The sequence below is a fragment of the Oryctolagus cuniculus genome, chromosome 19 (assembly GCF_051225735.1).
Source record: "Oryctolagus cuniculus isolate XC-2025 breed Fujian yellow rabbit chromosome 19, ASM5122573v1, whole genome shotgun sequence".
Classification (NCBI taxonomy): domain Eukaryota; kingdom Metazoa; phylum Chordata; class Mammalia; order Lagomorpha; family Leporidae; genus Oryctolagus; species Oryctolagus cuniculus.
Window position 1 is genome coordinate 53,331,297 of NC_142885.1, and position 22,271 is coordinate 53,353,567.

Sequence of the window (22,271 nt, forward strand, 5' to 3'; positions counted from 1 at the left end):
TGTTAAAATCAGTTCACTATAGATGTGTGGGTTTATTCCATTGGTCTATATGTCTACTCTTATGCCAGAATCAATACTGTTTTGATTACTATATCTTTGTAACTTTTGAAGTCAAGTAGTCAAGCAATTTTTTTTTCCAAGATTGTTTTGGTTATTTGAAATCCCTGGAGATTTTATATGAATTTCTGGATTTTTTTATTTTTCAAAAATACACCTTCAGAATTTTAATAGAGATTGCATTGAATTTGTAGATTACTTTGGTTAATACTCAAAGCGTAATGTTAAATCTCGTAATCCATGAATATGGGATGTATTGGCATTTATTTGTGTCTTTTTAAGTTTGTTTCAGCAATGTTTTGTAGTTTTCAGTATACACATCAGTCAGGTCCTTGGTTAAATTTATTCCTAAATGCTTTATTCTTTTTGATGCTATAGTGAATGGGATTGTTTTCATAATTTCCTTTTCAGATTGTTCATTTTTAGTGTGTAAAAATACAATTGATTTTTGCAGGTTGATACCATATCCTGCAACATGGCTGAATTTATTTATTGATTCTAACAGTATTTATGTAGATTCCTTAGGATTTTGTATATCTAAACCATGTCATCTGCAAACAGAGATAACTCTTTTCAGTTTGGGTACCATTTGTTGCTTTTTGTTGTCTAGTTGCTCTTGCTAGGACTCCCTCTACTGTACGAATAGAGTGGTGAAAGCAAGCGTTCTGGTCTTCAGGGAAAGCTTTTGGTCTTTCACCTTGAATGTGAAGTTAGCTGTGGGTTTTCATCTTTAGCCTTTGTCATGTGGAGGAGGTTTCCTTCTATTCCTAGTTCGTGGAGGATTTTTGTGCTGCAAGAAAGCTGACTTTTGTCAAATGCTTTTCCTGCTTCAATTGAGATGATCCTATATGTTTTCCCTTCATCCTGTTAATGTGATATATTACATGGATTCATTGTTGTATCTGGAACTGTTCTTGCATCCCAAGTATAATCGTGTTGATGTGCCGCTGCATTCAGTGTACTGGTATTTTGTTGAAGATTTTTCTTCTGTATTCATAAGGAGCACTGATCATTGTTTCGTTACGGTGACTTTGTCTGCTTTTGGTGTCAGGATGATGCGTTAGGATCTGTATTAGTTTGCTAGTTGCTACCATAACAAAGTGCCTCGGACTGGGTAGTTTAACTAACAGAAATCAATTTTCTCATAATTCTGGAGGCTAGCAGTCTCAAGTTCAAGGTCGTTTCTCCTGAGGCCACTCTCACTGACCTGCACCAGGCTGTCTTCCCCTCCTGTGTGTCTAAGTCCTAATCTCTCATAAGGATGCCAGTTCCATGGTGTTGGATTAGACCCACCCCGATGATGTCATATCAACTTCTTTACCTCTTAAATACAGTCTAATTACTAGAGGTGAGGATTTTAACACAGGGATTTCAGGGGGACTAGTTCAGACCATAACTTACCTCCTCTTCTTCAGTTTTTTGGAAAAGTTTTAGAAGGGCTGGTGTTAACTCTTCCTTCAGCGTTGTGTAGAATTCACGAGGGAAGCCATCTGGTTCTCGTCTTTCATTTGCTGGGAGGTTCTTCATCACTGATTCAGTCTCCTTACTGGTTACAGGTCTTCTCAGTTTGTTTTTCTTCTTAAGTCAGTTTTGGTCAGTTTGTAGGAATTTGTCCATTTCATCTAAGTTATTCAGTTGGTTGGGATACAACTGTTTCTAGTGTTCTTTTTAGAATTTTCTTTATTTCTGTAAAAAATACCCCCCACTTTCACATCTGATTTTAGTCATTATTCCTCTCTCTTTTTTTCTTGATTTAAGTAAAAGATGTCAGTTTTTGTTGTTCTTTGCAAAGAACCAACTTCTGAGCTTACTGATGACTGATTTTTTTATTTTTCTATTCTTTGTTTTATTTATTCCTGCTCTCATCTTTATTATTTCCTTTCTTCTGCTAACTCTGAGTTTAGTTTGCTTCTCTTTTTCTAGCTAGCTCCTTAATTTGTGTAGTTAGCTTCTTGATTTAAGATCCTTCTACTTTTTGTTTTTATAATTTGAGGGGCAGAGAGACACACAGAAATGGGGTGGGGGGGAGGGAGAGATTGAGAGAGCACTGTCATCCATTGATTCTCTTCCCAAGTCAATCCAGATCTCCCACAGGGCTGGCAGGCACCCAGGCGCCCAGTTAATTGAGCTCTCACTGCCACCACCTCCCAGGGTCTGCATTGGTTGGAAGCTGCAGTCCGGAGCCAGAGCCAGGAATTAAACCCAGGCCCTCTGATGTGGGGTGGGGGCATCTTCACCACCAGGCTAAATGCCTCCGCCTCCTCTTTTTTTTTTTTTTTTTTCTAATTCTATGCATTTATAGCTATAAATTTCCCTCTTAGCATTGCTTTAACTTCATCCTATAAGTTTTGGTATGTTGTGTTTTCCTTTTCAATTGTCTCAAGGTATTTCTCATACAATTTTGGATTTTATTGTTTTTTATAGTTTTTAAACGTGTACCTTGTTTGACCTTAGAGCTACCTAAGAACAGCTCTTATATCTCATTTCATGTTTGCACATATTTAGGTTATGTTGTAATAAAAAACCATATTTAATCAACACTGGGAGTCCCTGAGAACCCCTCAGTAAATGAACTCTGTGCATGGGTCAAATGTTGCCTCAGCTGAAGTGTACACAATGGGTAAGTGAGTCAAGAGCCTGAACAGGGCTGGATGCACTGTTCCTGGCGTCCTTACCGACAGAGGAGGATTCTAGCCGTCTACACTGAAGACTTGCGTCGGGGGAGAGGTGTCCACAGGCCAGGCTGCAAATCTGCTCGGAGAGCCTTCCAACCCCAATTCACTGAACTGCTCTCCCTTCAGTCTGCTTTATTCCCCGCCTTGCATGCCTTCAGATTCACCATCGTCATCCTCAGGGCCCCCTCTCTGGTCCCTTCTTGGTGACCATGAAAGCATTCAGTAGATTAGGGGCCGGCGAGAGGCACGAAGTTGCCTGTCGGTCTGGACAGGTTGCCAGTCCTGCCACTTCGCTTTCTGAGCGTGCTCGCCTTTGTGATGAGGGAAACCTGGCGCTCACAGCGCTGATGGCCGCCCCACTTCGGTCTGGGGGCGGAGAAGCGGGATTCCTGCAGCAGTGCGGCACATGCCAGGCTCACCCACATCGCTCTCCCCCACTGCAGGTTTTCAAGAACCCCCACGAGGTGGTGACGGTGCTGCTGATCCAGACCCTGGGGGCCTTGGTGCCCTCCCTGCCCGTGTGCCTCAGCTCTGGCGTGGAGAGGGCCGGGCCGGAGCTGGAACTCACCAAACTGCTGGAGTTCTACGACACCACGGCCCACTTTGCCAAGGCGCTGGAGATGGCTCTGCTCCCCCACCCACGTAAACATTCCTCCCTCCCACTTCCCCGCCTTCTCTTTGCTCTGCTTTTTGAGGCTTCTGGGGCCTGGGTTTGTTTGCCTTTCCAGCTGACTGATTTCAGAGAAACGGAAGGGATCCGTGTCTCCCTTCTCAACAGATAGGGCAGGCTTTTCCGTGAAAACACTGCCGTCGTGGAGATAGGTGTTTAACATGTTTGCCTAGCCCCATGCTGCCGGGTGCTTCACCTGTACCAGGCAAGTGACGGAGACTGCTAGGGGGGTCAGAAGGCGGGAGAGGCTTCCGTGGAGCAGGTGGGCGTTAATGGCAAGGAGTTGGCAGCAGGCCACGCAGCGAGGGTAGCGACCTCTTCCTTGCAATCATAAACCCTCAGACAATTCCACCTAGAAAGTAAATGTAAGGGAGCAGCTGGGGGCAGGAGCTTTCTGAAATGGCAACAGGACAGGGGAACCCTCGTGAGGACTCATGGTGGCGGTGGGGACCACGGCCTTTCCTGGGCTCCCCTGTGGGCACAGCGCTCCTTGGTCCCATTTGGGTAAACAGCGCCCAGTGTGTTAGGTTTTACCCAGCTGCTTTCCATCCGTGTCAAAAGCACCATAAATTTTTAAATAACACAGACCCCGTGACGCATAGTGCTGTCAGATCAGGAAATCACTTCAGGAAGGCCTTGTTCTGCTGTTTGGCTGCTGTGTGTCACTCACTTGGTTTATTTAATAGTTATTCTCTTTAATTACATTCGTGTTTAATTGCCTCGTACATTCCAGGGAGTGTGTTTATTGTTCGGGTTCCCGATGATTCATAGGTGTTGTTGGCAAACTGACTGGTCAGGCCTTAGCTGTGGGAGAGGCACAGCGCATGTGGGTAGCTTCCAGGGGACCCTGATGCCATTGTGAAGTGACTAAGAGGCCTGTAGGCCGAGCATCCTGCTGGTGCAGGGTGGGACACAGGGCGAGGAGCAGGTGCACTCCTGCCAGTGGGACGGATGCTCTTGGAAATGAGATGTGCTGTGGCGGTCAGCCATGGCCGGCTCCGCTTCCCACGCTGCCTGCTGAGGTTTTCAAAAGAGGTCTTCTTTCTTTCTTTCTTTTTCTTTTTTTTTTTTAATTTGAGTATACTTGGGAAACAGATTTGGAACTAAAAGAAAAGAAACAAAAATGATCCCTAATTCACCCCCTTGGAGAGCAGCATTCTGTTGTGTTTCGTCCCAGTAATTCAAATATAAGTGCACATCGTTCACACACTTGACTGTGTATAATATATACTATATAAATATCATATAGTAAATGCATGATATAAGAGATGTATGTATTTATATGTCATTATACAGTATACTTAATATTCAAAATATTAGTTTACATAGTTTTACATTCTCTTTTTTTGCTCAAAATAATATAATGAATATTTTCTATGTCATCTGATGTTTTACTTAGGCATTATCTTTTAATGCTTTATAACTGTGGCTTATAATTTTTTAAATCTTATTACAAAGAAAATTATCATGTACTGTTTTACACATTAATTTTTGAACCCAACTCTGATTATTCTTTAGTGTAAGTTTAATAGTGCAATTGCTATAAATGAAAATTTGTATCTGTCAGTACTGGATGAGGGGGGCATTCCCGCCTTTCCCCGCTGTCTGTATTTGTCCATCACTACCAGGTTCTTAGACAGTTAACAGTATGCCATTTTAATTTTTGCTTTGATTATTAGCAAATTTGAAAATTATAAAAATTATATTTTTATTTTTTTAACTTTTTAAATTATTTAATTTATTAAAAGACTGAGACCGAGAGAGAAACAGACAGAAAGAGCTCTCATCCACTGGTTCATTCCCCAGATGCCCACGACAGTCAGGGGAGCCAAAGCCAGAAACCAGGAAGCCAGTTGAGGTCTCTCAGGAGGGTGGCAGAAACCCACTTAAGCCGTCCCTGCCGCCTTCCAGGGTCTACATTAGCAGGAAGCTGGAATCAGGAGCCAGAGCTGGGAGCTGATCTCAGGCACTTAGGTAGACCTAATTTTTTATTTTCTTAAAAAAATTTTTTTTTTCCTTTTTTCTCTTCTGAATTGCTTATCTTTTGCATGTGTTCCTATTTGAGGTTTTAATCTATTTCTAGTTAATTTATAAGGGCTATTTATTTAAAATAATACTCATCTATTCTTAAATGTGTTACAAGAATTCATGATCTAGAAGTTCATAACACAAAATGAAAGTCTCCTCTAATCTCACTTGTTAGAAGTAACCATTGTTAAAACTGTGGTATATGGGGACGGTGTTGTAGCCTAGCAGGTGCTAGCATCTTGGGTAAGGGTGCTAGTTCAAGTCCTGGGAAGGCGTGCACGATGACCCTAGTATTTGGGCCCTCGCCACCCATGTAGGAGACATGGATGGAATTTCTGACTCCTGGCTGTTTTGACCGAGGATGCAAAATCTCTGTTTCTCCCCACCGCCTCCCCCATTGTTGCCTGCTTTTGAAATAAATACATCTTTTTTTTTTTTAGTGCAACAAGTTTATTGCTTTGAAAAAAAAGAAAGAAATTTATGGTATAGGTCCTAACAGATTCTTTATGTAGTAAAGACTTTCCCCATTGTTTATCAAAAATGTTTACTTTCAATAATTTTTATGTTATTTTATGAGTTATTATATGCATATTATGCAGTTTAAAATATGTAAAAGATTATGCAGGAGAAAAAATTTAAAAATTATTTCAGTTGACGTTGTAGTTAAGAAGGAATATGTATTCATCATAGAAAAATCTAGAAGTACAAGGAAGGGAAAAAAAAATCATGAAGCTGTTATCCAGAAATCCCATTTTAGATCATATGCATATGCAGGCTTTGTGTATGAGTGTGTATATATGTGAATGCTTAAATAGGATTTCAAAAGAAAACATTTTAGAAAATGTTTGTTTATGCATTAAAAACATAATTGAGAGGCAAAGAGGCACAAGAGCTCCCATCCAGGAGTTACTACCAAATGCCCACAACAGTTGGGCTGGATCTGCATCCAGTTCCCTGCTATTGTGCCTGGGAAAGCAGCAGAGGAAGGTGGCCCAAGTCCTTGGGCCCCTGCACCCACGTGGGAGACCCAGATGAAGCTCCTGGCTCCTGGCTTCAGCCTGACCCAGCCCTGGCCATTGTGGCCATTTGTAGAGTGAACCAGTGGATAGAAGATCTCTGCCTCTGCCTCTGCCTCTGCCTCTGCCTCTTTCTTTCTCCAACTCTGACTTCCAAACAAATTTTTTTTTTAAATTACCAATTTATAAGCTTTTTTTTTTAACCTCTCCACACTGAAACTCCCAGTTCCCAATTGGGCATGTGTGTCTTTTAAATATGTATGTGCAGTTACTTTTCACAACTGCATTATAGCAGGGTCAAAATATGTTTATTCATTTAACGACCACTGGCTGAGAATGGGGTACTGGGTACCGTGCAGAACCAGATACAGTCCCTGCCCCCACCCCGTGTATAATCCACTGGGCGATAATCTGATGATCACAGTAACAAATGTATGATAGCAAGGTGAGATAAGTACTTTGAAGAAAAACAAATGGTTCTATGAGAATACAAATAAAAGAAGATATTGGACTAGTTGCACAGACTTGAGCTGAATACTAAAGGGACAATGAATAGGAGTTAACTGGATGAAGAGGAGTAGGGAAGGAAAAAAAAGTCCTTGCAGCTAGAGAGACCAGCATGTGACCTGAGGGAGAGTGGTGTTGCAGGAACAGAGAGAAAGCTGGGAGTCAGGGGAGGAGTAAGAGAGGTGGGGGTGAGACTGTAGAGGTAATAATGAAGGGGCCTACACTGTGGCACAGTGGGCTAAGCCTCCGCCTGCAGCACTGACATCCCATATGGGCACCGGTTCTAATCCGGCTGCTCCTCTACTGAGCCAGCTCTCTGCTATGGCCTGAGAAAGCAGTGAAAGATGGCCCAAGTGCTTGGACCCCTGCAGCCACATGGGAGACCTGGAAGAAGTTTCTGGTTCCTGGCTTTGGATTGTCCCAGCTTCAGCGATTGTGGCCATTTGGGGAGTGAACCAGCAGGTGGAAGATCTTTTTCTCTCTATGTCTCTATTTGTAACTCTACTTCTCAAATAAATAATCTTTTTAAAAAAAAGTAACAATGAAAATAGCTGGTATTGATCAAGACATGCTAGACCCCTGTGATTTGACCTAATCTTCACAAGACCTTGTGAATGTGCTGCTGTTATTATCCTCATTTTTTAACTGAGGAAACAGGCATAGAAAATTAAGTCAGGTACAGGCATTTGGTGTGGTGGTTAAGATGCTAGTTGGGATGCCCACATCCTATTTTGGAGGGCGTGGGTTCGAGTCCCAGTTCTGCTCCTGACTCCAGCTTCTTGTTAATGTGCACCCTGGGAGGCAGCAGGCGATGGCTCAAGTAGTTGGTTCCCCACCACTCAAGGAAGATTTTGAGTTCCCATCTCTTGGCTTTGGCCTGGCCCAGCTCTGGCTACTGCAGGCCTTTGGGAAGAGAACCAGTGGATGGAGATCTCCGTCCGTCTGTCTCTGTCTCTGCCTTTCAAGTACATTTAATAAATGTATACAATTTTTAAAAAATGTGCAGTCATTTGCAGACAGTCACATAAGTAGAAGGCAGTAGGGCTTTGATAGAAGATGCTTCTTTCACTCTTAACTACCACCAGCTCTCATTCCCTGAGGTCAGGCGGCAGGGGACTTTGTAAGCTATAGAAAAGCTTTTGTGCTCCAACTGCAGATCGGTGGGAACCACTGAAAAATTGCGAGTGGGGCAGTCACGTCATCAGATTCCTGTTGGGGACTATCCTTCCAGCTGCACTATGGAGGACAGGTTGGAGGGCACCAGAGGACGTGAGATCAGTGGATAAGCCGTTGACATTTGCCTGTCCCTTGTTGAGCTGGTCTCTAGAACTTTCCAACCTGGGCAGCATTTCTGTGACATCCTCCTGTGCATACCATCCGTCTGCTTATTTATTGCCTCTCTGGAGGAATCCTTAGGTGTTGAGTCGCTATGTCACAGCATAGGCACGTTTACATTTTTGACACAAATGTTTTCAGTTTCCGTGTAGTTGACCTTAGGGATTTTTGGAATACCTAGTGTGTGGCGTATCCTGGCTCTGTAAAGTCCTAGGAGCACTTGAAGTGCAAAGAGCCTTTCTCTCTGCGGCCGTTCTTTCTGCTCCTGACCCTGCTGGAGGGACAAACTCTGATGGGCTGTGGGATGCAGAGGGCTGTATCTGTAATAGTGCTCTCTACACAAACAGAGCGCACAGCCCCAATGTATTCACTTTACTGAACTGTCTGTTGACAGAGCTTCTGGGAGTGATAAAAGCAGATTAACCAGACCCGGTCACCCCTGAAGATAAAACAGGAGAAGTTCTGGTAGAGCCCCTCTCCCCGGTTGCTTTCTGGCAGTTGATTTCGGATTCTTTGTTCATTGTTGCTTTCCATTTCCCATCCCCCCAAAGATGAGCACAACATGGTGAAAGTCACCGAGCTGGTGCAGGCGGTGTATGGTCCCTACAAACCCTACCAGCTGAAGTATGGCGACATGGAAGAAAACCACCTCCTCATCCAGCTCAGCGCTGTGCCTCTGGTAACGCAAGCGTGCTGTGTGCTGGGCCCTTGCCAAGGCTGCCACAGGGTGGGGTGGGGGGGTCGGGTCAGGTGTGCAGGATCCACACGTAAAATGAGCCCACAGCTATGCTACCTGCCTCCTACTTAAAATCCGGGACAGAGCCCTAGCAAAATGAGAGAAGGGGAGTAAGTTCTTTATCTCCCTGATTGTTCTTACTGAGGGACATATGCAAATAGGCACGGGAGTTTAGCATTCACGGATACTGCTGTAGGGCGGGTTCACTGTGTGGGCGCAGGCCGGGGGAACCTAGACCATTCCCGTTTGAAATCTCGTCCGGCATGAGACCTGAGTTGACGTCTAAGACTTGATCTTGCATTAGTTCAACTCTGCTGCCTCTTGCCACTTCCCTGTTTTCCAGGGATGTACCTAGAAAGTGTGTTCCACTTCAATTATGTTCCTGCCACTGAAGGACAAGTTTTCCGTTCACTACATTCTTTTAAAAGAGTGTCCGACGTGGTGAATTAGAATCCTAGCCAGAGAGATCTTATTTGAATGATCACAGACCGATAGGAAAGAAGTGAAAATCCCAAGAATGAACCGGGCGTTAGATCATGCTTCTGTGCCAGGCGTTACTTTTCGTGATCGTACTGGCCGTGTAGATTGTCTTTCCCTGCCCCATGTCCCAGAAGAGCCGTGAGAGCTGGGGCCTGTGTTTCTGATATCCCTATCCTGTGATGGGACTGCTGACGGGAGGGCCTGGGGGTGACCCGCGTCTCACTGCTGCCTCCCCTTTGTCCGTACCTGCCGACCAGGAGCACGGGGAAGTCATTGACTGTGTGCAGGAGCTGAGCCACTCGGTGAACAAGCTCTTCGGGCTGGCGTCCGCAGCTGTTGACAGATGCGCCAGGTTCACCAATGGCCTGGGGACGTGCGGCCTGCTGACAGCCTTGAAGTCCCTCTTTGCCAAGTAAGTGGGGGGGATGGAGACAGGGCCAGTTATGTCGCAGGGCAGTGTTTGTCCCAGCTAAAAATGCACGTGTTCTGTGTTCTTGCCATGAACCCTGGAGAAGCACACACATCTGATCTAAGAAGCTGTTCTTCGGGTGTGTGTTTGTAATGGTGGAACATTTGAAGCAACCTACATGTCCGTCCATTAGGCAGAGGCCACAGAACATGATATTTTCATACGAGGGAACCCCACACAACTGTTAAATATTAATTACATCGACTCCTGTCAACATGGATCTCAAAAATGTGTTGTGTAGTGAAACAAAAGTGAGGTGTGGAATAATATAGGGAGTCTAATACATACATTACGTGAGAAAGGGCAGATTTTCTTTTTTTTTTTTTTAAGATTTATTTCTTTATTTGAAAGCCAGAGTTACAAAGAGGAGAAGGAGAAGCAGAGAGAGAGAGAGAGAGAGTTCTTCCATTCGCTGGTTCACTCCCTAATCGGCCACAATGACTGGAGCTGTGCCGATCTGAAGCCAGGAGCCCATGTGGGTGCCGGGGCCCAAGGACTTGGGCCATCTTCTGCTGCTTTCCCAGGCCATAGCAGAGAGCTGGATTGGAAGTGAACCAGTGCCTATATGGGATGCCGGCACTACAGGTGGCAGCTTTACCTGCTACGCCAGAGCGCCAGCCCCAGTAGGGTAGATTTTCTGTGGTAGATTTGGCAGGCATTTTCTGCACAGGGCAGATACCGAGTATTGGGCTTTGTGGGCTAGGATATGTGGTGCACTGAGAACTTTGTAACCTGAAAGTAGCCTTAGACAACCCATAGATGAATGAGTGCGGCTGTGTTCCAATCTCAACTTTACCAAAACAAACAGAAAACTTAGGAGTGCTGGCCTCTGTCCTCGGTCTTTTTTTGTACTGTAAAAAGCATCGTAGATCCCTGCAGAACAGAGGTGGGCCAGCTCCAGCTCATTAGTCAAACCTGGCTGCCATCTGGCTTTGTAAGTAAAGTTTGCCAGGAACACAGCCACGCCCTTCACTTACCTCTGGCCTGGAACGTCTTCCCACCGCGAAGGCAGTGTTGAGTAGTTGGGACAGAGACTTGGTGACTGGAAAAGCCGAAAGTATTTACTATCTGGCCCTTAACAGAAGGAGTTTGCTGAGCCAGGCTCTCTTTGGGGACGTGGAGAGGGTTGGTGGTCATAGGGGATTGCACTTTTTTTTTTTTTTTAAGTTTTCCTAGCATTATCATTCGCTGTCTTTTTTTTAAATATATATTATTATTTGAAAGGCAGAGTGAAAGAGAGAGGCAGAAAGAGAGATAGAGAGATCTGTCTTCCATCCACTGGTTTACTTCCCAAATGGCCGCAATAGCCAGGGCTGGGCCAGGCCGAAGCCAGGACTCCACAGCTCCCTCCAGGTCTTGCTTGGGGATGGCAGGGACCCAGATACTTGGGCCATCACCTGCAGCTTCCCCAGGTGCATGAACAGGAAGCTGGCTCAGAAGTGGAGTAGCTGGGACTCAAACTGGTGCTCTGATGGGGGATGCAGGTACCCCACAGCAACTTAACTCACTACACCACAATGCCTGCCCATCTGTTGTTTTTAAAATTTCTTTTTAAAGTTTTAACTATTTATTTGAAAGGCATAGTTACAGAGAGGTAGAGGCAGAGAGAGAGTGAGAGCGAGCAAAAGAGAGAGAGAGAGAGATCTTCCATCCTCTGGTTCATTCCCCAGATGGTTGCGGTGGCTGGAACTGGGCAGATCCGAGGCCAGAAACTAGCAGCTTCTTCCACGTCTGCCACGTGGGTGCAGGGGCCCAAGGACTTGGGCCATCTTCTACTGCTTTCCCAGGCCAGAGCAGAGAGCTGGATCAGAAGAGGAACAGCCGGGACTAGAACCGGCACCCATATGGGATGCCAGCACTGCAGGCAGCGGCTTTACCCACGATGCCACAGTGCCAGCCCCTATTTTTAAATTTTTGGAAAAAGAATATGGGGGCTGGCGTAGTGGGATAAGCTGCCACGTGTGACACCAGCATCCTATATAGGTGCTCTTTCGAGTCCCGGCTACTCCACTTCCAATCCAGCTCCCTACTAATGGCCTGGGAAAGCAGTGGTAGGAGCAGAAACCCTTTACTCTGCAGCCAACAAGGAGGTTAAAGATAATAGGCTTTCTTTTTTTAAACTTTTTAATACTGTATAAATGACAGGAATAACACAGTTGTTCAGGCCTTTATATATATATATATATTTTTTTTTTTTTGACAGGCAGAGTGGACAGTGAGAGAAAGAGACAGAGAGAAAGGTCTTCCTTTTGCCGTTGGTTCACCCTCCAATGGCTGCCGCGGCCAGCGCGCTGCGGCCGGCGCACCGCGCTGATCCGATGGCAGGAGCCAGGAGCCAGGTGCTTTTCCTGGTCTCCCATGGGGTGCAGGGCCCAAGCACCTGGGCCATCCTCCACTGCACTCCCTGGCCACAGCAGAGAGCTGGCCTGGAAGAGGGGCAACCGGGACAGAATCCGGCGCCCCGACTGGGACTAGAACCCGGGGTGCGGGCGCCGCTAGGCGGAGAATTAGCCTAGTGAGCCGTGGCGCCGGCCCAGGCCTTTATATTTTTAAACATATCTTTGGTATACTTTTTTTCCTCCTTTTTCTTTTCTTTATCCCCTCCCCATACACCCAGAAACCTTTTATATAAGGAATACAAACATCATGCATTGCATAAATACAACTTCAGGAACACAGTGATTCTTCCCATCGTACCCACCCTGCCAGCCCCCTTCCTCCTCAAGACGAGGGGCTTTAAGGTGTGGTGGTAGTGGGCTCTCTGGCATGGGGCCAGCTGGGCTCAGGTCCTGGCGCTGACCTGTACTCGCTGGGACCCTGGGCGCTGGTCTCTGCTCTCATCTTTTCTCTCTGTGGTGGTTGTGAATATTAGAGGAAAGTGTGTAATCGAAGTCCTGAACACCACGACTCTCACGTGGCGGGCACCTGAGATTCTGTATTATGATAGAGAATGGGGGAGTTTAGGGACCAAAATGGTGTGATAAAAGCTACCCTTTCTTCTGAGAGTTCAGGATAAACCATCCAGAACTCTGGCCTGCAGAACCGGGAAGTAAGCGCAGCGTTCGCGGAGAGCCGTGCCTCCCCCAGGCTGCAGGAGCTCAGGCTGTTCCGCGGGGCCCTGCCCAGGAGCTTTGCAGGGCATGGGGACAGCTGGATGGCGTGCTCCTCTGGTGCGTGCCCGTCGTGGTTGCTGGGTGGCGATGGGTGTTTAACCTCCCACCGCTGAGGCCGTTACATCCCTTAACACCCCCTGTTGATCGTCCTTGAGGCCTGTTCCCTTCCCCGCCTGAGAAAGCCGCCCCTGCGGGCCGCTAAGGGCAGATCCGGTCAGTGGGATTCGGGGTTCGTTGCTTTCCACTTCAAGGCCCGCAGGCCGTTTGCAGCTAGTGTAGTGGTCTTGGGCAGCATCTCCCACTGGGCCCCCGAGCGGCCTTTCTTGCCACCACACCAGCTCGCTTTTCCCGTTGCGCTTTCCTCACTCGGAGCTGATGGTTTGGGAAGGGACCAGGGAAGCCCTCGGGGATGCACACCCTTGTCACGGCCGCCTGTGCTCCAGGGAACAGGACTCCCGCGGCCCTGTCCTCACCACGCCCTCCTGAGCACATGCGCTTCTCTGCTCAGTTCCAAGAAATTGGCAGCATTAAAAATAGCATCAGCGCATGTCAACTTTTGTTTTTTTTTTTTCTATTGTTTTATTTAGTCTGCTATGCCATTTATTTAACGTTATCATCACAATACTGCCATGAGGCAATACAGAAGTCATCATTAAATCCATTTTAGAGAAATTTTATTTGAGAGGCTGCGAGAGAGAGGCTGGGAGAGAACAAGAGCGAGCACTCCCATCTGCTGATTCATTCTCTAGATGCCTGCACCAGCCAGAACTGGGATGGGCTGAGGTCAGGAGCTGGCAACTCAACCCAGGTCTCCCAGCCAATCCAGGAAGCCAATCGCTGGAGCCATTGTCCCTGCTTCCCAGGGTCTGCTCTAAGAGGGAGCTGGATTCAGGGGCTGGGGCTGGGAGTCAGACCCAGAACTCTGGTGTGGGATACAGTCATCTTAACCAGCGTCTTTAAAAAAAATTTGTGAAATGCTGGCCCCAAAAGGTTCATTTTAAAGATGAGGAAGGGGCCAGCACGGTGGCACAGCGGGTTAATGCCCTGGCCTGAAGCGCCAGCATCCCATATGGGTGCCGGTTCTAGTCCTGGCTGCTCCTCTTCTGATCCAGCTCTCTGCTGTGGCCTGGGAAAGCAGTAGAAGATGGCCCGAGTCCTTGGGCCCCTGTACCCACGTGGGAGACCTGGAAGAAGCTCCTGGCTCCTGGCTTCAGATTGGCACCGCTCCGGACACTGTGGCCATCTGGGGAGTGAACTAGTGGATGGAAGACCTCTCTCTCTGTTTCTACCTCTCTCTGTAACTCTGTCCTTAAAATAAATAAAATGAATCTTTAAAAAAAAAAAAAAAAAAGATGAGGAAGCAGAGGCCCAGACACTGAGGTGCTTGCCCACGGCTGCAGCGCCAGTCTTCCATCCATCCAGAAGCTGTTTCCTGGCGTCTCCCTGTGCCCAGTGCTGTTCCGGGTCCTGGGATACAGTCACGAGCTACCAAGGCACAGTCCCTGTTCTTACAGACTTAGAGCCCACGACAGCAATAAGCGTTCAACAGATGGGCACTGAAGAAGCCGTGTCGTTCTAGTGTGTTACGTGCTGTGAAGGAAATCGAGAGCAGACAGCCGCGGCTGTGAGGGCGGGGCTGCAGGTTTCGTGTGCACTGCCGTTAAGGCAGGCCTTTGCCAACCAGGGAGCTTTCATCTCCCTGCCGTGGCTGTTGAGTCTCAATTCGGTCACTCAGAATGCTGCAGAGTCCCTGGGCATAAGAAACTGCCTTGCGCTCTCCCAGCTTGCGGTTGGTAATTAACAGTGGGTCTGCAAAGTTTCCAAACAGCTCTTTAAACCTCCTTCCAAAGGATGCGTTCGTTAGGATGGGCGGTGGTTTGCCAGCGTCATGCCTCCTGGTTGGTCATTAGTGTCAACTTAGGGCTGACCTTGAGCAACCTTGAGCATCTCTCGCCAAGCTGCTGTCCCAGGCGATCAAGACGGTCTTGCCTCTTGGAGAGGATCTTCCATGGTCAGAGGCCTCCCGTCGTCCCACCCCTCTGCTGAAGCCTCTGAAGACGTCGCCGGGGCCATCAGCAGTCTGTCCAAGCTGCCGGGTTCCAGGTGTCTGAGGAGTTCATGAGGGTCTCCGTGTTGTTTTCCCCTCCCCGCAGGTACGTGTCTGATTTCGCCAGTACGCTCCAGTCAATACGAAAGAAGTGCAAGCTGGATGACATTCCTGCCAACTCGCTCTTTCAGGAAGACTGGACAGCTTTCCAGAACTCTGTTAGGTAAAGTCGGCCTGTAATATAAGCGCGTCTCTAATGTAGTAAGCGTAAACATACAGAATTTGGTACACGAAAAGGATAAATGGTTTGCAAGGAGTGCATGGTTTTTTCTTCCAACTACCTTTTAAAAATTATTCATTTTGATTTCATTTGTAAAGGCAGAGAAACAGATACATAGGTAGATAGAGATCGTCTGTTCTCTGGCTTATTCCCCAAATGCCTGCAAGAGCCCACCTACATCAGGGATGCAGAACTGAATCTGGGTCTCCCGCATGGGTAGCAGAGACCCAAGCACTTGATCCATTACCTGCTGCTCTCCGGGGTGTGCGTTAGCAAGAAGCTGGAGTCAGAGCAGAGGAGCTGGGACTCACACCAGACACTGCAATGAGATGTGCGTATCCCAAGTGGCCTCCTAACCACTGCTCCACAGGGCCCATCCTTCCATTGCAAGCACTCGAGACTCTGAAAATAAAAAATAAATTAAATAAATTAAAACAGAAAAAAAAAAGTCAACCACCACCAGCAACAACAGCAAAAAACAAAAAAAGATTCCTTTAGCTCTTAAAATATTTTAAAAAATTCTTGATGCACGCCTAATTCCCTTTAATGGCTTCAGTATTTTATGTTTGATGTGAGTTTTTTTTTTTTTTACCCGTCAGAGTCTATGGTTTTTGCACACCTACAATCACTCAGCACTTATATTTTAGAAAATGCTCAGCTGATGGCTCTAAGAATATTGGTACTAAACGGTAAAGCTACTGTTTAGCCTGGAAAGGACTACGCCAAGAGTTCAGTGAAAGGCGCTTAGGTGACCTTCTGTAGTGGTTGTCATGGCCAGATTGTGGGACAGCCTTGGGACCTGAGGGCCTGGGAAGAGTGTGGTCAGCAGTGGCCTGAGAAGGTTTGACCCTTGACATAGCCAGCTACAGAGTACAGACTGCTGACCCGGCTCAGATCTGACCTATAGACATCTTTTTGTTTGATCCTAGCATTAAGGAAATTTTGGAGTAGCTGCCAACAGTTAAAAGCCATTTAGCATCATACAATTTTCCAATGTTGTCTAAAAAGTTGCATCTCCTGGGGTTGGCCACTGAGGTCCCCAGCCGCCTAGGCATGCCTTCCCTGCTGTGCTGTGGTTCTCCCCACTCCAGAGGGGTCTAACAGCAGAACCCAAGGCACTCTGCAGCTTTCTTTCCCTGGGAGCCGTTCCTATGGGTGCACGTTATCAAGACAGAAACTGCTCTTTCCCTGGCGTGTTCACCCCCTGTGTTTCCTGCCTCACCCCTGGCCTACATGATACGTGCAGAGGTACCTGTGACACAGTAGTTCTCAACACAGTGGCCTAGGCCAGAGCAGATCCAGCCCCACCGGAGGCCATCAGGGCAGGTGCAGGACCACCCAGGGCCGTTTAGGGCCGTCACCTGGTGGCCGTGTCCTGGCCTTGCATTGCTCTGATGAATCCAGCGTCTGCACGCTGCTGTGTCTCTGAGCTGTGCTGCCGTGCTGTTCTGGAAAACACTGCACACAGTTTGTCCTGTTGTACCTGAAGGGGCGGAACACTTTCCCTTCTCATAAACCTTTCTGATGATGGAATGCCTAGATACCCTAGTGATGATAGGCCCTTTTTGCCAGAGTTAAAAGTTAACCAGACTTAAGATGTCTTTAATCCTTGGATTTGTCCTGACATTATGAATTTGGTGTTGAAAGACTCAGTAGCTGGAGTTTGAGGCCTGGCATAAAATTAACTTGAAAGGATTATCAAATACAGATATGAGGATCATGCACATCTACCCTGAGAAACAAGTGGATTAATCTTCATCTGCCTTTTAGGGAAAGATACACTTCTCATAACAAAGCAGTTGAACAGACTTTGCAAACAGCAGGCATCTGCCAAACACTAAATGGTAAACTTTGATTTAAAATTTTAGACACAAAGTTTTTTGACACCCCCCCCCCACCCCCTTTGGAAAAAAAAAAGCACCCAGTATTTTGGAAATGTAAAATCACTTGAGGTGGTGGTTGGAGAGAGGTTATCAGAAGGGACCAGCATTTCCCTTTCACATTAGTTACTAGTGAGGGAAACATGACTGCTTTCCCAGAACACTACACCACCAAAGGGAACAAATAGTTAGAATTTTTATGAATGAGACAATGTTTGTCCTGTAAATGTTGGCATTCCAGATACTTGAACTTGAAGTGTGTTCTGCTTTGTCTAGGATAATAGCCACCTGTGGAGAGCTCTTGCGGCAGTGTGGGGACTTTGAGCAGCAGCTAGCAAACAGGTAGGTTTGCCCTCTGTGGTCCAGCCCCTGGGGTTCTGGGTGGGAGGAACTCCATCCAGGACACAGTACAGCAGGGACAGCATATGGGCAAACCTGAAAGCCACAGGGCCCGAGAACTGTCTGTACCTAGATACAAGGTGTCATTATTGTCATCATTAAACATTTATTGGGCACCTAACAAGGGCAAGGCTCTGTCCTCCCTGGTACACGATTTTGGTTGCAGATAGGAGTTTCAGTCTAAACAAGGAAACAGTACGCGTTGTCTCCAAATTACAAATGGGCTGGGTTCCTGCTGCTTGTTTGTAAGTCAGTTATTGGGGCTGAAAATAAATTTCCCCATAGAAACAGTGTCACAAGTGGAGGTTAGGTCCTCGGGGTCAGTGCACAGAATCAACTTTGACCCAGACAGCCTGTCTTCCAGGTTCCGCAGCGGAATCCTGTGCAGAGGGAGGCATGTGTGAGCGAAGGCGAGTGTCTGGGGTCTGGCCTAGGAAGGGTCTATTGTGTCCCCTTTCTCTTCTGGTACGTTGCGTTGAGGTGGCTCCGCCCAGACTGATTTTCCCAGCAGAGGTCTAGCGTCCCAAGCTGCTTTCTTCTCTTCTTGCAGCTCCCTCTCTCATTCCCTTGGCGTCCCTGAGCTGACATCTGTGTTCTCAGGGGTGGAGGGGAGACCTCTGCTCCCTGCAGCTGTGGGAGGGGTTGGCTGCAGGCCTCCCCTCTCCTTCCCAGATGATTGTAACGTAACCCCAGGGAGGTGGGACATTGGAGAATGGTACAAAGCGAAAGGAAGCCTGAGTGGGAGGTCGGGGCGAGCTGCTGTGGAAGGCAGTCGGACTGGCCTCGGAGCCTGTGCTCCATGCTGGCTGTTGCTTCTAGCAACTTCTGCCTTCCTTTGCCTTCCTGGGCTGCGTTTCTCGTGGTTTTCCTTGTGGGAAGGCCTTGCCGCAGGGCAGGACGGGAGCAGCTCTCGCTGTCCCTGAGTCCAGCACGGCCCAGCACAGAAGTAATGTGACTTCCTTGAGTGACTACAACCCAGAGCACCACAGGCAGAGGCTGGAATGTGTGTAAATAATATAAACGCAGCAAGTGGCCCCAGCAGCAGCCCGTGCACGCACTCACGCTCACTCCGAGAGGAGTCTGAGGCAGAGTGGTCACGGAGGACTCCTGTCGCTGAAGGTTTAGCACTCTCATGTCTAAAAGAAAGGCACATGGTTCATCGTCACTCCCCAAATGTCCACAACAGCCAGGCCTGGGCCAGGCTGAGCCCAGGAGCCCCAAACTCCGTCCTGGTCTCCATGTGGGCGGCAGGGACCCAGTTAGCCGTGCCGTCCCTCACTTGCTGCCTCCAGGGTGCACGTTAGCAGGCAGCCAGAGCCAGGAGCTGCAGCCCGTTGTGTAATCTCGGTGTTCCCACACGGGATGCAGGCGTCTTACCCTTCTTCCTAGCCGCCCAGCCAAATGCCCACCCCTTATCTTCTTAGTCATGGTAGCTGTTCATTGTAAAAATCAAAACAGTTCATAAGTGTACAAAGTAAAAGTGCAAATCTACTCATCCTAAAAGTGTCTTCTCTCCAGAAAGAACATTGTTAACCATCTCCTGCCCTGTAATATTCATTGAGCTTTGACAGTAAGGACTTTACGTGAATTAACCATTAACCCTGCCAGTGCTGAAGAGGTAGGTGTTTTTTTTGTGTTTTTTTTTTTTTTTTTTTTTTTGACAGGCAGAGTGGACAGTGAGAGAGAGAGACAGAGAGGAGAAAGGTCTTCCTTCCGTTGGTTCACTCCCCAAATGGCCGCCATGGCCGGTGCACTGCACCGATCCGAAGCTAGGAGCCAGGTGCTTCCTCCTGGTCTCCTATGCGGGTGCAGGGCCCGAGCACTTGGGCCATCCTCCACTGCACTCCCAGGCCACAGCAGAGCTGGCCTGGAAGAGGAGCAACCAGGACAGAACCGGCGCCCTGACCGGGACTAGAACCCGGGGTGCCGGTGCCGCAGGCAGGGGATTAGCCTAGTGAGCCACGGCGCCAGCCAGGTGTTCTTCTAATTCACATTTTTACAGAAAGAGGAACTTCGAAATGTAGACTCTGGCATAGGAAATAGCAGTTTAGGCAAAAGCAAAAAAACTATTTGCCAAAATATCCATTTCTGAGAGACCATGAGTGACACCTTGTCATCCCCCGCGTTGCCCAGCATGTGAGAGTATCACTCCAGGCTGTCCTTTCTCACAGATAAGTGTCTTAGTGCCCCTAGCCATGTGTGTTCGTCTCAGACATCTTCCCAAATCAGGATATTGGGTTTTCCTTCATCTTTTGTCAAAGGTGAGTTTGACATCCCGGAGAGTAAGGAGGAATCAGGTTAGGAAGGTGAGTGGGGAAAGGATGAACCTTCTACCTGAGTGCAGCCCAGAGAGGCTGAAAGCCCAGCCTGAACTTTGGCACAAGATGAGAGCAGCCTGGGTGTATCCAAGGGAGACTCTGTAAAGGGTGACATCATCCTGGGAAGGAACAGTCACCATCCGTGTTCCCACCTGTGAGGCTGCCTAGCACATGTGTGGCAGCTGCCTGTAAAGCTTATCTTATCTCCCTGTCAATCTCACCTGCAGAACCCAGACTCCTGCTAGGGACCACTCCCCACCAGCGGCAGAGGCGATGGCAGGAGACTCTGCAGGCTGCTTTGACGAAAAGTTGACGTTGACCATCAGGCTCTTTTCAAAAAGATTTTATTTATTTATTTGAGAGGCAGAGTTACAGAAAGAGAGAAGCATAGACAGAGAGGTCTTCCATCTGCTGGTTCACTCCCCAGATGGCCTCAACAGCCAGAGCTGCGCCCATCTGAAGCCAGGAGCCAGGAACCTCCTCCAGGTCTCCCACGTGGGTGCAGGTGCCCGAGGACTTGGGCCATCTTCTACTGCTTTCCCAGGCCATAGCAGAGAGCTACATTGAAAGGGGAGCAGCCAGGACATGAACTGGTGCCTATATGTGTACCACACTCTACACATTGCTGGCCCCTAGAGTCCCCGTTTTGGGCAAGGGGGTCATCTTGTGACTTAAGGGTTCAGGAAAGCAGGTCTGAATTTTTTTCCCAGGCTAGTAACATGCAGTGCTCTTTTGTGTTGCTGGGCGGCAGCAGCTGCAGCCCCCAGACTCTGCAGCGTGCTAAGCTGGGGTGGTCAGCAGGTTAGGCAGATTTAGAGCTCTTTGACCTCCTGTGCTTTCAGTGTTGGGTGGGTTTATGGGATGTCACCTCATTGTCGGTGGAGGAGCATCACGGGTCTTAGTGGGGCAGTTCCGTTGGGAATGCAGTGTCAGTGTACAAGTCTCCCGGACTGAGGACTGAGGAGTGGGTAATGACTTGCCTGGAAGAGGAGCTGGCTTGAGGCACAGGATGGACGGGTAACACTCCCTCCTGTGTGTGTACTTACCGGTTCGGCCAGCGCAGCAGTTAGCATGTTAGCACCTCGGACTCCCTCGTTCATCTCTGAGCCTCTTGAGGGCAAGGATTGTGTTTAATAACCCGATATCCCCAAACCAACCTAGAGCCCATTACAATGACGAGAAAGGGTTTCTTTGAAGAAGAAATCAAATACTCATTTCAGCAAGGTGTAGTTCACAATACTGGCCAGTATCAGGAAGTCGGGTATCCTGTGCTAAAGGCTAGGTCACCTAGCAGGGTCTGGTTGAAGAGGGGGGCCAGGCAAAACATGCCATTGGTTCTTTGGGTTGGAGTCGTATTTATTCTGACATTTAAACTACATTCTTCATTACTTAAAGTATTCCTGACGCACCTGCTTGTCTTCGGCCTGCTGTGAGGTCGGTTCCCCGTGGGCCACCCGATACCGAAACACCTGCTGCAGTAACCCTGCAAAGGAGAGCAGACTTCCTGGGGATGGCCAGGCAAACTTAACTCTCAACTCCTGGGCACCAAATCCTGGGTCACCTGTGGTCCGCAGTTACTGGGCACCTGCCAGGTGCCAGGCACTGTGCTGGGTGTTAGGACTCCCGGGATGAAGAACGCTCTGTGTTTTGTCCTGACCATCCGGTGGGAGAAATGAGAGAACGTATAAGCCATGCATAGCAGAGGCAAGGGGCTGATGGGAACAAAGACTGAGGGCACTTGGAAAGGGTGGCAGAGGAAAAGCCTTGGGGGCCGATCTCTTTTTTAAAATGAATTAACCAATTTGAAAGGCAGAGGGAGAGAGAGAGCGGGAGCGAGAGAGAGCAAGCACTCTTTGATTTGCTGGTTCACTCTACAAATAGCCACAATGGATGGGGCTGGGGCTGAGGCTGGGCCAGGCCAAAGCCAGGAGCCTAGTGCTCCATCTGGGTCTCCCACATGGGTGCAGGGGCCCAGTCTCTTGGGCCATCTTCCTCTGCTTTCCCAGGCACATTAGCAGGGAGCTGGATTGGAAGTGGAGCAGCCAGAACTAGAACTGGTGCTCTGATATGGGATGCCTGCGTTGCAGGTGGCAGCTTAGCTTACTGCGCCACGATGGTAGTCCCAGGAGCCAAACCCTGAGGAAGTAGGATTTCCCCAGGCACACAGAGGGGCGGTGGTGGAGGGAGTGTGTGAGCAGGACTGGAGGCAGGAGGTGGCTGGCTGAGTAGATAGATAGGAGGGCTCTGGCAACAGAGGGCCC

The 22,271-nt window shown here is 48.1% G+C and overlaps 1 protein-coding gene across 5 annotated transcripts in view; it reads left to right on the top strand.

Moving 5' to 3' along the window:
• COG7 (component of oligomeric golgi complex 7) overlaps nt 1-22,271 on the top strand; it is a 68,776-nt gene that overhangs the window by 25,121 nt on the left and 21,384 nt on the right. For 3 of the 5 annotated variants that reach the window (XR_016226114.1, XM_002711845.6, XM_089321475.1), the window contains 5 exons: nt 3,176-3,374; nt 8,840-8,967; nt 9,762-9,916; nt 15,240-15,356; nt 17,570-17,635. Coding sequence is in view for 4 of the 5 variants with exons in the window: in XM_002711845.6 (XP_002711891.6) it covers nt 3,176-3,374; nt 8,840-8,967; nt 9,762-9,916; nt 15,240-15,356; nt 17,570-17,635 (665 nt within the window). In the remaining variant the exon portion in view is untranslated. The remainder of the gene's footprint in view (nt 1-3,175; nt 3,375-8,839; nt 8,968-9,761; nt 9,917-15,239; nt 15,357-17,569; nt 17,636-22,271) is intronic. The other 2 variants (XM_089321476.1, XM_089321477.1) reach the window with 1 other exon arrangement.